This window comes from Oncorhynchus clarkii, chromosome 19 (genome assembly GCF_045791955.1).
Source record: "Oncorhynchus clarkii lewisi isolate Uvic-CL-2024 chromosome 19, UVic_Ocla_1.0, whole genome shotgun sequence".
Classification (NCBI taxonomy): Eukaryota; Metazoa; Chordata; class Actinopteri; order Salmoniformes; family Salmonidae; genus Oncorhynchus; species Oncorhynchus clarkii.
The window spans coordinates 26863069-26880254 of NC_092165.1; the positions used below are offsets into that span (position 1 = coordinate 26863069).

The 17186-nt window shown below is 41.9% G+C and overlaps 1 protein-coding gene across 8 annotated transcripts in view; it reads right to left on the reverse strand.

Moving 5' to 3' along the window:
• The window catches only part of LOC139374989 (dystrobrevin, beta b), a 49821-nt gene that overhangs the window by 15594 nt on the left and 17041 nt on the right, over nucleotides 1–17186 (reverse strand). For 7 of the 8 annotated variants that reach the window (XM_071116303.1, XM_071116310.1, XM_071116308.1 and 4 more), the window contains exons 8-10: nucleotides 16040–16145; nucleotides 15602–15768; nucleotides 13906–14033 (exon numbers count right to left, since the gene is read on the reverse strand). In XM_071116303.1, coding sequence (XP_070972404.1) covers nucleotides 13906–14033; nucleotides 15602–15768; nucleotides 16040–16145 — 401 coding nt within the window. The remainder of the gene's footprint in view (nucleotides 1–13905; nucleotides 14034–15601; nucleotides 15769–16039; nucleotides 16146–17186) is intronic. The other variant, XM_071116306.1, reaches the window with a different exon arrangement.

A 17186-nucleotide genomic window follows, 5' to 3' on the forward strand; every position in this document is an offset into this window, starting at 1 on the left:
GTGGTTGGTGAGGAACTGGGAAAAGAAAGGTGACATTGCACTACAGAAGGTAATTTGGGAGAGTAAACAAAGACTATTAAGTCCATCTGGCTTTCATATCAGCACCGCAGTCCTGTGCTCGCTTGCTGGCTGGCTGGGGCTCTCTCTGTTTGGCTAGATTCTCCTGACTCATTGGCTCACTCTGGGTGTGTCTGAAATGGCATCATATTCTCTATATAGTGCACTACCTTCGATCAGTGCCCAAAGTAGTGTACTATATAGGAAATAGGGTGCCATTTCAGATGCAGAGTCTGCTGCTCGGACAAGAGAACTCTTCAAGTTCAGACTCCAGGGCAGCAGGTAGCTTAGTGGTTAAGAGCACTGGGCCAGTCACCGAAAGGTCGTTGGTTTGAATCCCTGAGCTGACTAGGTAAAACATCTGTTGATGTGCCCTTGAGCAAGGCACTTAACCCTAATTGCTCCTGTAAGTCGCTCTGGATAAGAGCTAAAATGTAAGATGTGTAGTCCCATGTGTGGAGAAATGACAGTTCTAAAGTAGTGTTGGTCTGTTTCTCTCCTGATCTGTCTTTCTCTCATTCCATGTATGGAAAAATAACAGTTGCAAAGTCATTTGCTACCTCTCATGTGTTCTTCCTAAAATACTGTCCGTGTAGCCTCTCTCTCTTCACACTCCAATGTATGAAAATGATCAAAAAAAGAACACTGTATGTTTACTCTCACTATTTTTTTTATCTCTCTCCATATCACTTTCTCTATCTCTTATCCATTATCTCTACACCTCTCGTTGTAGCTTCGCCATTAATCAGCAGCAAGCCTCCAACAATTTAAACAGCCATGAGTACTGACGTACTGAGAATAATTTAGCATACGTTTCTCCAGAATATGTTCAAAGAATGTTTGACCTTCATGGAAGTGAACCATTTCTGGAAATAAGACTTTCCATTGCGTAAAAGAGTTTCCATAACAGTAACTGTCAGTGAAGTAATACAAGTATGTTTACACAGACAGTTCACTGTTCTTCAACTGATCATTAGTTTGTGTACTCACATGACAGTACACACATAAAAGGTAGAGAAAATAAGTGCCATCTAATCTCTATGAACGCAAGGGAATAACCATTATACTGTATCAGTATTCATCAATATTTCTCAAAATAAAGAAACTGAATTCATTTTTCAATCACTGTACTACTCATGAGTATGCACTCAGGGGGTCAGCAGCGTATTTGCATTACTATGAAGATCAAATATTAGATTTCCCCAGAGTCAAGCTAATACATTCAAAGCCCACCATGGAACATGTTTTCAAACTACTATTTTTAAACTGGCTCCACATATACACATATACACATATACAATCCCAAACGTTCTCTAAACGTTTGATCACGTTTAGAGAAGAAAAAGACGAGAAATCACTGATATTTCTGTCTTCATGCTCAAATCGGGAACATAGACACTGGGCAGAGTTACCTTTTAGAATGTTCTACACTGTCTTAGCATCTGAGCAAGACAGGACACAAACTCGTCTCTAGTAAGATGCTGATGACCTAATCAAATATTTCTGAGTAACTCCAACTGTATGGAAAAGCCAGCGTGCACTTTCATGTAGAATCTAATACTATAATAACTGACTCAGTGAAAACCAAGACAAAGATAAGAGGCTATGAGATCTCACTTACCTCCTTTAGAGGGTAGAAAGCACCTGTCCGGCTAGCGGCTAACCAAATACATCCAACCATCCAAGTGCTGCTGTAGCCAGCTGCATACCCTGGTCCGCTCTGCTCTCAACTGAGCCAGTATCTCAACTAACTACTCTGCTGCTGTCTCCAAGGAGACCCAGCAGTCACATGACTGTATGACAATGCAGAGTCAGACTCTCACTCTCTCTCTCACCATCTCTGTCCCTCTCTGCCTCTTTGCCTTTATCCCTCTCTCTCTCTCTCTCTCACACACACACACACACACACACACACACACACACACACACACACACACACACACACACACACACACACACACACACACACACACACACACACACACACACACACACACACACACACACACACACACACACACACACACACACAATTTTAGAGTCCCATTACAAAAAATACAAAAACAATCACGTGGAAAATCAGGTGAAATTTCGAAACGATTTTCACATGTGAAATCAGGTGAAACCATGTGTTTTTGGAACACTTCACTTATGACATTTCATGAAGTTTCACATCTAGATTTTCACGTGATCACAATCTTTCACATGTGGATAAAGAAATGTGACAAGATTTCACAAGCGATGCCCTGCCAACAAAAAATTGACATTACGATACACACAGTACTTTCAACATAGTGTTTCCAATGTACATATTTAACACACTTTGAAATACATGACTACATTATGTATGTTTATCTATACAGTAATTATTATTCAACATGTCCTTACCTGGGATTTGAACTCACAACCTCTTGGTTCACAGCATTCTGATCTTCCTGCCACGCCACCATGTCTGTGTCAATAACTGATTTCACCTGTATGGCTACACTTTGGACTTCAAAGTAAATCTCAGCCACTACGATTATATGTATCATAGTGATTCAGGGGCAATACGAAAACAGAATAGTATGCCCCACCAACATTAGACAACCACAGAAAACCCACAAATTGCTGAAATAAATGCCATCGATGATGAGAGCACAGTCAGAATAACTGATAACTAAAAATAACAGTGCAGCTGGCACTATTTTGCCAACTGCAGCAGAGCTGTATTATAAGCTAATGAATGTGTAGGAGAAGCTGCAGACTTTGTGGCGCAGCAAAAAAAATCTCAACGGACCTGAAGTCCAGAGGTTGTAAGTCCAAATCACAGATGAGGTCATATTTTCGCTGAACAGCGTACCACTTATTTGAAATGCCCCATACCATTTCATTACTCGACTTACAACGGTTTGGGATGGCTACATCTTACGTGCCGTTAACGTGAGAACATGTGACCGCATGCAAAGCGACATTGTGATAACATTGAACCTAGACACACAGACACGCAGTGTTAAAGCGTCAGCCGTTCCAAATGACAGTTCTCCCGATTACTGATGGGAGGTTTGGCTATGAGAAAACGGTCTCTATGGATACAAAGAACAAAAAGCATAAATCTGTCCAACAATGTCATGAATTCCACAGAACATAAACCTGTGACCGTACACTTCAGTTGTCCTCCTTATTTTCACCGAGCCAGTTACAAAGACAGACAAGCCTGTTGACATTTTCAGATGAAAAAGCTGCTCTCTTCTTCTGTACGATATGCCCAGAGAGTGAAAACAACCTCTCACAAGGTACTGACGTGGCAGGCGTTGCCAGGTACCTCCGTGCAATGCAGGCCAGCCTGGTGTGTGGCCCAGCATGCTGTGACCACCACTGTAGTGGACAGTCCTCCATGTTGTTGCTGGGCTCTGCTTTGTAACGCTCCACACATTTCTCAATGGACTCCTCCTCTTCATCAGACTCAGGAGAACTCATCAAGAGGGCAGCTTCTTTCTTTGGTGGCTCTGACTCTGTTGCTTTACCAGGTTGCTGTGCAGGCCGCTCTTCCTTCAGCAAGTTGCTGACCAAAGCCCACACCTCACCCCTCTCAGGTCTGGGAAGGCACTTCAGGTCCTTAAACCGATCTTCAGCCATGCGAGGTTGGTGTTTTCCTTGCGTTTCTGCAGGTCTGTTGTGAATGTCAGCTTGAATCTTACCACGTAGGCAGGGTCATCATCGGAGCTCTCCATCACTCAAAAGGAGATGGCACAAAGCAGGCAACCCCACCAATGTACTTCTCCCCTCCCAGAAGTTCAGTCAAGTACCTTCAATGGAAGATCATATAAAATCACTTCAGTCAATTGTGAGAGACGTGTTATACACACAGACTCGATCTCTCTCTCACACATACACAATCGTATTATGACACTAATAGTGCGATCAAGACGATTACCTGCAGCGCTCCAGTAGTGCCCCCAGCTTCCGCAGTTTCTCCAGTTCAGCTGTGGTTGGCATGGTGACGTTAGCTTTCTGTTGGGACGGCGCATCTGTCAGTGGTTGTTGGTTTCTGTGGACACGCGTTAGAATTGCACTCTGGAAATGCTATCTTGTTGTGGCATCTTGTGCAAGCGACTCCTTCTTTTGTCCATTTACAACTTGCTGTGTTTGAAATGCCCAACAATTTCTCGGGTATTTGGCTAGGGCATTGTCGAACCCGCTGTTCTGTAGGGACACTGTGATGGACCTTTGGAGACTGTGCGCGGTGCGGGGCAGGTGTTCAAAAGGCAGACGTCTCGCAGCTGCAATCACGTTCCATGCACTGCCTGTGCAAAGTGTGGTAGCTTTGTTATCAATGTTCCAATGCTTTGCTACACCCGTGAAATGCTCGGCGCACGTTTCAGCATAGTAGCCTCTTCTGTCTTCATTACGGCCAGAGCGTGTGAATGCAGTTTCCAGTTTTTATCGATGTAAAGCGCAGTAACCCCAAGGTACTGCACTTCACTACTTGACTACTTGACTGAGGGACTACTCCTTACTGTATTTAGGCTTGCCATAACAAATGAGTAGAATACTTATAGATTCAAGACAATTCATCCTCTATTCATTTTGTAAAAATGTCTAAAAACTGATGTGAAAATCCAGATGTGAAACTTGTTCCAAAAAAGACATGGTTTCACATGTGAAAATCCAGATCATATGTGAAGTATTCCAAAATCACATAGTTTCACGTGATTTCACATATGCAAAACATTTGGAAATTTCACATGTGAAATCATGTGATTTTTCACTTGTGAAAATATGTTTTTAAGAAAGTTGTTTCAGGTGTTTCAAAAATCCAAAGTCCTCCAAGGCCCAATACATAACAGGCATTTCATAGGCTGCTGAGGGGGGGAAGGCTCATAATAATGGCTGGAACAGAGTAAATGGAATGGAAACTATGTATTTGATGTATACTGAACAAAAATATATAACACAACATGCAACAATTTCAAAGATTTTACTGAGTTACAGTTCATATAAGGAAATCAGTCCATTGAAATAAATTCATTAGGCCCTAATCTATGGATTTCACATGACTGGGAATGCAGATATGAATCTGTTGGTCACAGATGCCTTGCAAAAAATACCTTCCACTATTTGCCTCATGCAGCACGACACATCTCCTTCACATAGAGTTGATCAGGCTGTTGATTGTGGCCTGTGGAATGTTGTCCCACTCCTCAATGGCTGTGTGAAGTTGCTGGATATTGGCGTGAACTGGAACCCACTGTTGTACACGTCAATCCCGAGCATCCCAAACATGCTCAATGGGTGACATGTCTGGTGAGTGTGCAGGCCATGGAAGACCTGGGACATTTTCAGCTTCCAGGAATTGTGTACAGATCCTTGCGACATGGGGCGGGCCCATCCATTTTCATGCTGAAACATGAGGTGATGTCGGCGAATGAATGGCACGACAATGACCCTCGGGATCTCGTCACGCTATCTCTGTGCAATCCCATTGCCATCGATAAACTGCAATTGTGTTCATTGAGTCTGGCTTATTGCCTGCCCCCACCGCCACCACGGGGCACTCTGTTCACAACGTTGACATCAGCAAACCACTCCCCTACACGACGCCATACACGTCGTCTGCAGTTGTGAGGCCTGTTGGACGTACCAAATGCTCTAAAACAACGTTGGTAGAGAAATGAACATTCAATTCTCTGGCAACAGCTCTGGTGGACATTCCTGCAGTCAGCATGACAATTGCACACTCCCTCAAAACTTGAGACATCTGCGACATCGGGTTGTGTGACAAAACAGCACATTTTAGGGTGGCCTTTTATTGTCCCCAGCAAAAGGTGCACCTGTGTAATGATCATACTGTTTAATCAGCTTCTTGATATGCCACACCTGTCAGGTGGATGGATTATCTTGGCAATGGAGAAATGCTCACTAATAGGGATGTAAACAATTGTGTGCACAACATTTGAGAGAAATAAGCTTTTTTTGTGCATATGGAAAATATAAGTGATCTTTTACTTCAGCTCATGAACCATGGGACCAAAGACTTTACATGCTGTGTTTGATATACAGTACTGTGCTATCCTCTCAGAAATAATCAAACCTTTCTGCATACAGCATACAAAAATAGCTCCTATTTCTGGATAAATACTATTATTAAGAGTAGTGGTTGAGAAGACTCTTACATAAAAGGTTTAAGACTGATGTGTTTATAAGAATATTTTTTCCACTGCGACTGAAGCTCTCCCTCCCTCCATCCCGCTATAAAAATGAATCTACTACTTAATGCACTCTCCCTCATTCTCTCCATCTGTCAATATCCCTGTCATAAAATCACATTGCGCTCACAGCTAAATGAATTACAGAACTATTTCCTATTGCAATGGCAGTGATAGGATTAGTATTGACTAAGGGGATGAGTGAAGGAATAAAAGAGCAGGAGGCATTCTGACATTACAGATAACAGTCACTCCTTTAAAGGTTGGATAAAGGTTGGGTGGTGGAAATATTTACAGTGAGTATGACCTGGGGCATCATTTCTAAACATTGCACCCACACAAAATATGCCCAAAAACATGCACGCGCCAGTTTTCACGCAAAAGTTGGAATTTATAAAAACTTAAACTTGATGTGAGAATGTGCTTGTCTCCCGCAAACTTTAGACCCTGCGTATCTAGTGGTTGAAGTACTCCATTGCAAAGAAGCCAAAAGTAGCCTAGTAGCCTTGGGCAGGAATATATCATGACACTTATTCATGAAAAAAAAAACAGGCAGATAAATAGAATAACATTTGCCATTAGTGAGAAAATGTATTGATTTAATCGATCTGATCCGAAGTGCAGTATAACGGTAGAACAGACAGTTCACCTTTTCGTTTGCAGACTACGTCAGAAAACTGTCATGTCAAATTTCTCGAGTAGACAACATTTCATTTAGCAAACATAATATATCACAACCATTGCAGAATAAATTCCTCCATTTTTTTGCCATGATAGTTCATATTCCCTAAGTAGCCATACAACAAATGAGCAACTGCATCTCTCATTTATATAATTGGGCCTATTAGAGGCCTATTATAATTTCACCTGTTTGCTCTATGCATCCCGAAAGGGAGCGCGGTTTATTTCGTTCAGTAGAATTTAACTGGTAAACAGATAGTTGATCATTTGCATTAAAGTGTGTAGGCTACCACTGTAACTAGGCCTACTGTAATTAGATTTTTTTTTTAAGTTTCAGAATTAGCGGGCAGTGCAGCATATTCAGGATAGGGGAAAAGTAAATGCAAAACATGATTGAATTCAAACGATCTGTTTACAGGTCCACAACAATTTGCAACTGTTTTTGTCTTTCAAAAACGGTCAGATAGGCTACAGCAAATGTCCCTGCAAAATAAAACAGTCTGCCAATGCCGCCATAGACATTTGATCAAGTTCGCCATTGTCATTTCATTCAGATACTGCCTTGGCCTAATTCTAATACTTCTAAAGTGTACAGCAAATAAGGGCGTTACTGTCACCAAAAAAATGAATGGTAGGTGTTTTTATAATGCTCGTGCACGCGCGCACAGTTTTACGTCAGGTCTGATTTATAACAGGAAACGTGTATGTATGGCGTGCACCAAGTTTATAAATATTAATATTTTTGTGCATGCGTCGTTTTTCAGAAATGGCACACAGAGATATGTTTGTGTAAAATGTACACAATGGTTATATACCGACCAAAAATATAAACTCAACATGTAAAGTGTTGTTCCCATGTTTCATGAGCTGAAATAAAAAGATCCCAGAAATGTTTCATATGGACACATTTTGAGCACAAATGTGTTTACGGGCCTCCCGTGTTGCGTAGCGTTCTAAGGCACTGCATTGCAGTGCGGCTTGGCAGGGTTGTGCTTTGTAGGACGCATGGCTCTCGAAGTCCTTTTGTGGGGGAAAAACTCATTCCGATTGGCTGGGCCTGGCTTCCCAGTGGGTGCGCCGCTGCCCAGTCGTAAAATCTATACATTAGGGACTAATGAATGCATTTCTATTTACTGATTACCTTCTATGAACTGTAACTCAGTAAAATCTTTTAAATTGTTGCATGTTGCATTTATATATTATTTCAAACTTATTTCAGTACAGTACAGGCAGCTTTTTAACTTTGTTTTGCATATTGGGGGGGTGTCCGGGTCAAAGGGTTCCAGGGTCAACACAAGGGTCCAGGTGCATGCCCTCCCATGATAATTATTTTAAGAAATAGCTGTGAAATCGTTGTTTCTGGTGAATTTTAAAGAGGAAATACATCCCTTCTACATCTGCATTGCTTGCTGTTTGGGGTTTTAGGCTGGGTTTCTATATGGCACTTTGTGACTTCTCCATTGCTTGCTGTTTGGGGTTTTAGGCTGGGTTTCCATATGGCACTTTGTGACATCTCCATTGCTTGCTGTTTGGGGTTTTAGGCTGGGTTTCCATATGGCACTTTGTGACATCTCCATTGCTTGCTGTTTGGGGTTTTAGGCTGGGTTTCCATATGGCACTTTGTGACATCTCCATTGCTTGCTGTTTGGGGTTTTAGGCTGGGTTTCTATATGGCACTTTGTGACATCTCCATTGCTTGCTGTTTGGGGTTTTAGGCTGGGTTTCCATATGGCACTTTGTGACATCTGCATTGCTTGCTGTTTGGGGTTTTAGGCTGGGTTTCCATATGGCACTTTGTGACATCTCCATTGCTTGCTGTTTGGGGTTTTAGGCTGGGTTTCCATATGGCACTTTGTGACATCTCCATTGCTTGCTGTTTGGGGTTTTAGGCTGGGTTTCTATATGGCACTTTGTGACATCTCCATTGCTTGCTGTTTGGGGTTTTAGGCTGGGTTTCTATATGGCACTTTGTGACATCTCCATTGCTTGCTGTTTGGGGTTTTAGGCTGGGTTTCCATATGGCACTTTGTGACATCTGCATTGCTTGCTGTTTGGGGTTTTAGGCTGGGTTTCCATATGGCACTTTGTGACATCTCCATTGCTTGCTGTTTGGGGTTTTAGGCTGGGTTTCCATATGGCACTTTGTGACATCTCCATTGCTTGCTGTTTGGGGTTTTAGGCTGGGTTTCCATATGGCACTTTGTGACATCTCCATTGCTTGCTGTTTGGGGTTTTAGGCTGGGTTTCCATATGGCACTTTGTGACATCTCCATTGCTTGCTGTTTGGGGTTTTAGGCTGGGTTTCTATATGGCACTTTGTGACATCTCCATTGCTTGCTGTTTGGGGTTTTAGGCTGGGTTTCTATATGGCACTTTGTGACATCTCCATTGCTTGCTGTTTGGGGTTTTAGGCTGGGTTTCTATATGGCACTTTGTGACATCTCCATTGCTTGCTGTTTGGGGTTTTAGGCTGGGTTTCCATATGGCCCTTTGTGACATCTGCATTGCTTGCTGTTTGGGGTTTTAGGCTGGGTTTCCATATGGCACTTTGTGACATCAGCTGATGTAAAAAAGGGCTTCATAAATACATTTGCTCGATTGATTCCGAACTTTCCTAATCATTTGGTCAATATATCTCAACCACAACTGAAATACCAATAATTGATGTATTACTTTAAACTGTAGTTTAACTTGATCAGTTGAGAAAGTAACCACGCTTGGAGATTCTTTTCGTAGAACAACTATGAGAAAGTCAGTCCTGGAATGTGTTTTGGTCAATTGAACATTTGCTACGTTGCATAACAGGGTGTACTGAATGACACGTTTCCACCAAAACATCCTTCAAAGGTTCTCGAACAGACGTTGAGGTAACCTGCGTTTTCTCTGTTTGGTAGGTGTGACGGGGTGTGGCTTGAAGTAATTAGTGATGTGTTTGAAGGGCAGCGGTGCATTTTGAACCCATAACCCCTCCCCATTTTTTAACTGGTCGTTCAGAAAAGCACTGTCTCCGTTTAACTGAGAGTTGTATTATGTGTTTTTCTAAACATAAATAAGGAGGGCAGGTTGCTGCTGCTGGTCTGAGTCTGTGAGACAGGTATGCTGCCTCTGACTTGGGAGAGAAACAGGCTTGCTTGAGCCTACTGCCTGAGGTTCAGAGAAACAGCCCTTGTCAAATTCTGTAGCCTACTAAAAACCCGTTTCAAAGTTTATAATAATACCGAAGTTGTCTTTGAACTCACAAAATTGAGCCCAATTATAACCGTTACCAATTATCACTCGTTTTGAGAAATACCACTCACACACGAGATGCGCGTGCCGTCACCATTTGAAAAATATCCTTTTCTATATCATTCTTATTCGTGCTAATGGATTTAGCATGTTAAATGTGACTGTACTTCTTTATTTGTTACAAGTTAGCTCCCAGGAGGAAGGGTTTGTTAAGAAGAGAGAGGAGAGAGAGAGAAAGGGAGAAACTATTGCTCCATTCTTCTTACAAGTCTTGCACAACTTTTTTTTTTTACCCTTCACAAACCAAGGCCTCTGAGGACCGGGCCAAACCAAAAGCATAATTGGTGGCGGGGGGATCCCATCATAAAATGAGGAATTGAGTAGTACTGTGTGGCGTAAAGCCACAGAAAGCCAGCAGCTACAGTAGGAAAATAATTTCCAATCCATCATGATATATTATTGAGGGAGTCAAATTGTCAGGTGCTAAAATCATGGTTGCCAAAATCAGTTCAAAATGTACAGATCAACAGTGACAGATAGTCCATCACAAAACCATAACTCTGCAGCCCTTCGTGTAGTGTATAAATCCACTGGAATCTCACTGTCAGTCAGGGGATCCTAAACTCACAGCTTGCTTATAGCCTGCTGAGGAGCTCAGGCCACACCAAGTATATCACATCCACTGTCTGTCACACAAGGTTCTCATGACCTCAAATGGGTTGAAATCCTGTACATTGACATTAGCCTACACTTCAATCACATATGAATCCTTTATGCTTCAAACCCACCCCTTATATCTTCCGATGTCTTAACATTGCAGCCAGAGTTCAATTTAAACGCCATCGTCCTAATTACACTGTTTCATTTCGGATCAGTCCTCCTAATACAAATTCAGGACATTTTTACGAACCCTCATCCTCTCGGAATACATTTGTCCTCATTAGAAAACAGAGGACTATATCTACGTCCTCAATGTAACCCTATCCCGTTTGTAGTGCACTACTTTTGACCCGGGCCGGTAGAGCTCTAGTCAAATGTAATGCACTTTATAAGGAGTAAGAGTGCCACTTGGAACACAACTTAGGTCTTTGAAAATGGTCTTTGAGGAAGAGGATGTATTTTCCCCTACATTTATTCGAGAAGGGTTCCGGGGAATATTGCTGGAAGGAAGAGCAGCATTTAATTGCCTCCGATTTAAAATTGAAATATGAAAATGAAGAAGCAAAAGCCATATGCAAAACAAACCGACCATTGTGCCCTCTGGTCAGAGCAGATATGGCAAAGATAGAAACAATTATTTTATGATATTTTATTCAATGCTTAGGTTTTTACATTTGATTACTTTTCAGCCCCTCATCATACTTCATTATGATCCATAATACTGTTCTTGGACTCGTTGCCCAACTCATTCCCTGCTGTCACCACAATCTGATGAAAATTGTGTTTGGTTTGGTGGAACCCAGAAAATCGTTTTCAACATCATTCAAGGGCGGTATGGAGGGAGATGACAGACAGGAGGGAGGAGCTCTGTGAATAACCCTCATACCGCGTCAGTTTCTACTTTGACTCCCCAGCAGCGATGAAGAGGCACACAAACAGTAGCCTGGTCCCAGATCTGTTTGTCTGTCATGCCAAACAAACAACCATAGGAGTATGCAAGAAAGCACAAATAGATGTGGGACCAGGCTACAGTAGCAGGTCATGTTTCAGGAGTAAGCAGTAACCTCCATTACCTTGCCTTATAACCTCCTTATTATACACTGTGCTGCTAACTCTGAAACGGCATCGGAGAGAAAGCATGAGACTGCACATTGCCCATCAACAATCTCCAGACTGAGGTATCCTAAAGAAACATAGGCTTTAGCTAAGATGTAAGACCCTAATCAATGAAATCTGGTTACTATCGAGGCACAGTTTCTTCGGCACATGCGCCGAATACAACAGGTATTTCACCTTACAGTGAAATCCTTACTTACAATGCCGTTTCAAAAATACGAATAAGAAATAAAAGTAACAAGTAATTAAAGAGCAGCAGTAAAATAACATTTAAACAGGGGGTACCGGTACAGAGTCAATGCGGTAGCAGAGAGAACAGTCTATGACTAGGGTGGCTGGAGTCTTTGACAATTTTTAGGGCCCTCCTCTACACATGTAATGCAATTGTATGCTACATATACTGCACTAACAAATCCTATCACTTAACATCTCAAAAGAACACTCCATATTAGTTTATTTTTACACTATGTGGCTTCGTTCTATCTGCTAAATTCATCATCAAATGCAATTTCTGTGAAATACAGTGAATACACTAGAGAGCCATATATCTCTGATATACGCACGCACTCGGGTGTTTAGCAGTTAATGATAATTTATACTATAAATCATTTTTAAAGCTTTTTAGTCCATTAATAAGTCTGTGATCTCCCTTAAGCAGTCAGAGGGATCAACCCTACAGGGTCTCAGTAGGAGTACTGATCTAGGATCAGTTTAGCCTTTTAACTCATAATGAATTAGAGAGGAGACCTGATCCCAGATCAGCACTCCTACTCTGATCTGCGGACCCACGAGTGATTCAGAGTCTGGAGATGTAAAGCAGGAAACTATGCACAGCACACATATTTCCACATGCAGCATGTTTCCTCTTGGCATTTTTCTGATTACTACTTTTTCCTCTGATGGCTCTGAATGTCAGTACTCACTGACATTCAGCCCGGGTCTTAAAATAACTAGAAAACCAGACAGAGAAAGAGATGAATCTGACTCGTAGTCTGCAGTATGGCGGTGCAGCGCAATGGTATCCAAGTAACAAAAAGGGATGTAATTGACAGTAAACTCATTTGCAGCTTATTGGACTTGTAAAATCAGCATACTAGAGAAGACATCAACATGAGGAAACGGTAAGTCAACAACATCTAAACCAGAACAATCTTCAGCCCGTATTTATTTTATTTTGAATCAATATATTTCAAGGAAGTGCAGATGAAATATACTGTTATGCTGGTAATAAAAATGTGAAATGGATTACGGAACACACACAGCACATATTATTCTGAAAAAACAGGACATTTTCTGAAATGCAAATTAGACTGAAGATATGCGACAGCCGGTAAGATAAACAACAGTTCCTCCCAGCCAGAGTCTTATATTTATACCAAAGCTCCGGCTTCATGACATGACACACAGCAGACCGATGGTGACCAAGACGCTGTTCAAAGAACCTACCATTTCTTAGAATATAATAGAATTACTTAGAATATAATATAATTACTTGGACTATAATAGAGCATTCTATTTCTATGAAAGCTCCCTCCTCTCAGTAAAACCAACCTGAACCTACACAACACATCAGCTTTCTCACATGTACTGTTATAACTAAGTAATCATGGTCCTTCCATTTCAGTGAGAAATGATTGACAATGCACCATCAATTTAGGCTGGCGAACACCTAACTTTCGAAGTCCGCCCTCTCTACGCTGCGAGTCACGTGGGTCGCGTCACCAGGCTACCATCAATTGACAGAGAGCCAAAGGTTGCATCATAAGGAATTTGGACAACTGACAGTGGAGAACTTAAAGGGAAAAGGACAAAGACAGATGGGAGTATCTTTGGTGAAGATAGACATACGGGGTCGGTTTCATGGACACAGATTAGGCATAGATTTTTAATGGAGAATCTCCATTGAACATGCTCTTTAGTCTAGGACTAGGCATAATCTGTGTCCAGTGGATGTAGAAGTATCCAGATTACTTACACAGTGTGGGCCATGGTGTCCTGCGGTTTCTCAGACTGCTCAGGGAACATTGGATGAGGTGGCTCTCCAATGGGGACACAGCCAAGAGACTTACTGATGGCGTGGCTCAGCTTTTTAGCCGGAGACTTCTGTGAGAGAGGCAGAAACAAGATGGTGGACATTACATTCACTCTAACTGAAATTCCAGTTAACTTATCGAATTGTTTGAAGTGAAATGGAATTGACCCCCAAACTGTCTGTTTTAATGTGAGAATTACTTATAGAAGTAGTGTAAAGAGATGTATTTGTAATTTACCTTAAAATTCTCTAGAATATTCAGTTATGTTGTGTAGTGCACAAAGAAGGACCACCGTGGTATCGACTCGAGGGGGAATATACACGGCTGTGACTATAACCGATGAGAATTCTCGAGAGGTAATAAGGTCAGCATTTGATTGTGAGGTATTCTAGGTCGGGTGAACAGAAGGACTTGAGTTCCTGTACGTTATCACAATCACACCATGAGTCGTTAATCATGAAACATACACCTCCGCCTTTCTTCCCGGAGAGTTCTTTATTCCTGTCTGCGCGATGTACTGAGAACCCAGCTGGCTGTATGGACAGGGACAGTATATACGGAGAGGGCAATGATTCCGTGAAACAGAGTATGTTACAGTCCCTGATGTCTCTCTGGAAGGAGATCCTCGCCCTGAGCTTGACTACTTTATTGTCCAGGGACTGAACATTAGTGAGTAATATACTCGGAAGCGGTGGATGGTGTGCACACCTCCTGAGTCGGACTAGAAGTCCACTCCGAATACCTCTTCTCTGCCAGTGGCGTCTTGGAGCAGCCTCTAGTATAAGTTCAATTGCCTTTGGGGGTAAGAACAAAGGATCCAATTTGGGAAAGTTGTATTTCTCGTTGGAATGCTGGTGAGTTACCGCCGCTCTGATATCCAAAAGTTTTTTTCTGGCTGTATGTAATGATGGACTGTCATTCGTCTAAGGCTATCTTCTGTATACCACCCCTACCTTGTCACAACATAACTGATTGGCTCAAACACATTAAGAAGGAAAGAAATTCCACAAATTAACTTTTAACACGGCACACCTATTAATTGAAATGCATTCCAGGTGACCACCTCATGATGCTGGTTGAGAGAATTCCAAGAGTGTGCAAAGCTTTCATCAAGGTAAAGGGTGGCAACTTTGAAGAATGGTGGCATAGCGTTACAAATTCAATTTAATTAGCTGAAATGAGTAAAAACCCATAAAATCCCTTTCAGAATATTTATGGGATCTGATAGAACTGACCAGCTGAAAGTCAGCCAAATGATGTGCTTCGACCATACTATTTTCAACTGTCAAGTAGGGCCAGGACGATAACAGTAACACAATACCCGTTAGTATCGTGGCAAAGAAACAAAGCACAAAGCGGATTTAACTTCTTTATCATTATGTTGTCATCCAGAGTCACCTTTATTTATTTTTTAAGCTATGGTACACAATATTTTACATACAGCAGGTTTTTAAAGCACCAAGTAGTTTTCCCTGCTTCATGTTTTCATTTTTGTCATGGAAAAAATTGTGTGATACTGGTATCGTCACAGCCCTACTGTAAAGTATTTTTCCAATCAGTGCAGATGAAGGGGAGGGGACGAGGAGAGGAGGGATTTTAAAAACCAAGAGATAGAGCCTTTGTGGTTGCCATGCCTACCCAAGAGGAGTGCTCCTTCATTTGATGCTGGTTGCTATGGGGACCGTTGGCATGGCCACGCCAGAAGCAGCTCTGACAGAGTTGGTAGCCATGGCACTGTTGGCACCGGTAACGGAACCCCATCATACTTTCACTCCGGCAATAGGAACATTCCACGGGATGGAAGACTATAAGGAAACCACAGAGAAATGGTTCATAGGTCACTAATGTCAGTTGAAATGTTTATACAGGGAGACATAACGTATTATAAGATGTATTATAAGGCATGATAAAAATCACACATATGCTTATAACAGCATTATACATACAGGTAAAAGTGTTACCACATTTGTCAATAGAAATGCTTAGATTAGAATGACTATTACTGGTGGCATTACAGGTGGCAAATTCACTGTGAAAATAGAGTCAAGAAAAACACTAACAACAGGGTAACATTACCATTTTCAACATTAGCGAGCCGGTGCATGAGAGGTAGCCACACAAGGCACTGAGGAGGAGGATCTGCCATCAAAATGTCCAAAAAAGTGTTCAGCAAGATCTTCTTCTAGATACAAACACACCGAGATGCATTCAGTTATACAGAGATAGCACACCCCAATGCATTCATTTATAAAGAGGCACAGAGTGGGACAATTAAAATAATTCTCAGCAAGATCTGGATAACAACAGATGTGGATAAGGTTCATTGCCAGACAGCAGAGAAGCATGACCTTGTCAGACAGAACGCAAGTAGTAATTCTGCGGGCATCGACTCCATGGGTACAGTACGTCCCAAATGGGAGTCCATTCCCTATGTAGTACTATGCTTTTGACCAGGTCCCATTGGGCTCTGGTCAAAAATAGTGCACTGTATAGGGTGCCATTTAGGATGCAGCACATAGTGAATGAAATGGACAGCACTGCAAAAGGTCATCTTCAATAATAGATTAGCTTTCCCTGCTTATTGAGGATAACCTTTTGTAATGCTGTCCATACATTTCTTCTATGGTCTGTGGACTATATTTACAAGGTTCTAGCACCCAACCAGGCTGTCAATCACACTTGGGCTAACCTGGACCACCAAATCAAATCGTATTGGTCACATACACATGGTTAGCAGATGTTAATGCGAGTGTAGCGAAATGCTTGTGCTTCTAGTTCTGACAGCGCAGTAATATCTAACAAGTATTCTAACAATTCCCCAAAAACGAACTACCTAATACACACAAATCTAAAAAGGGGTGAATAAGAATATGTACATATAAATATATGGATGAGAGATGGCCGAGACGCATAGCCAAGGTGCAATAGATAGTATAAAATACAGTACATACATATGAGTAATGTAAGATATGCAAACATTATTAAAGTGACATTATGTAAAGTGACTAGTGATCCATTTATTAAAGTGGCCAGGGATTTGGGTCTCAATGTAGGCGGCAGCTTCTCGGAGTTAGGGATGGCTGTTTAGCAGTCTGATGGCCTTGAAACAGAAGCTGTTTTTCAGTCTCTCGGTCCCAGCTTTGATGCACCTGTACTGACCTCGCCTTCTGGATGGTAGCGGTGTGAACAGGCAGTGGCTCGGGTGGTTGATGTCCTTGATATT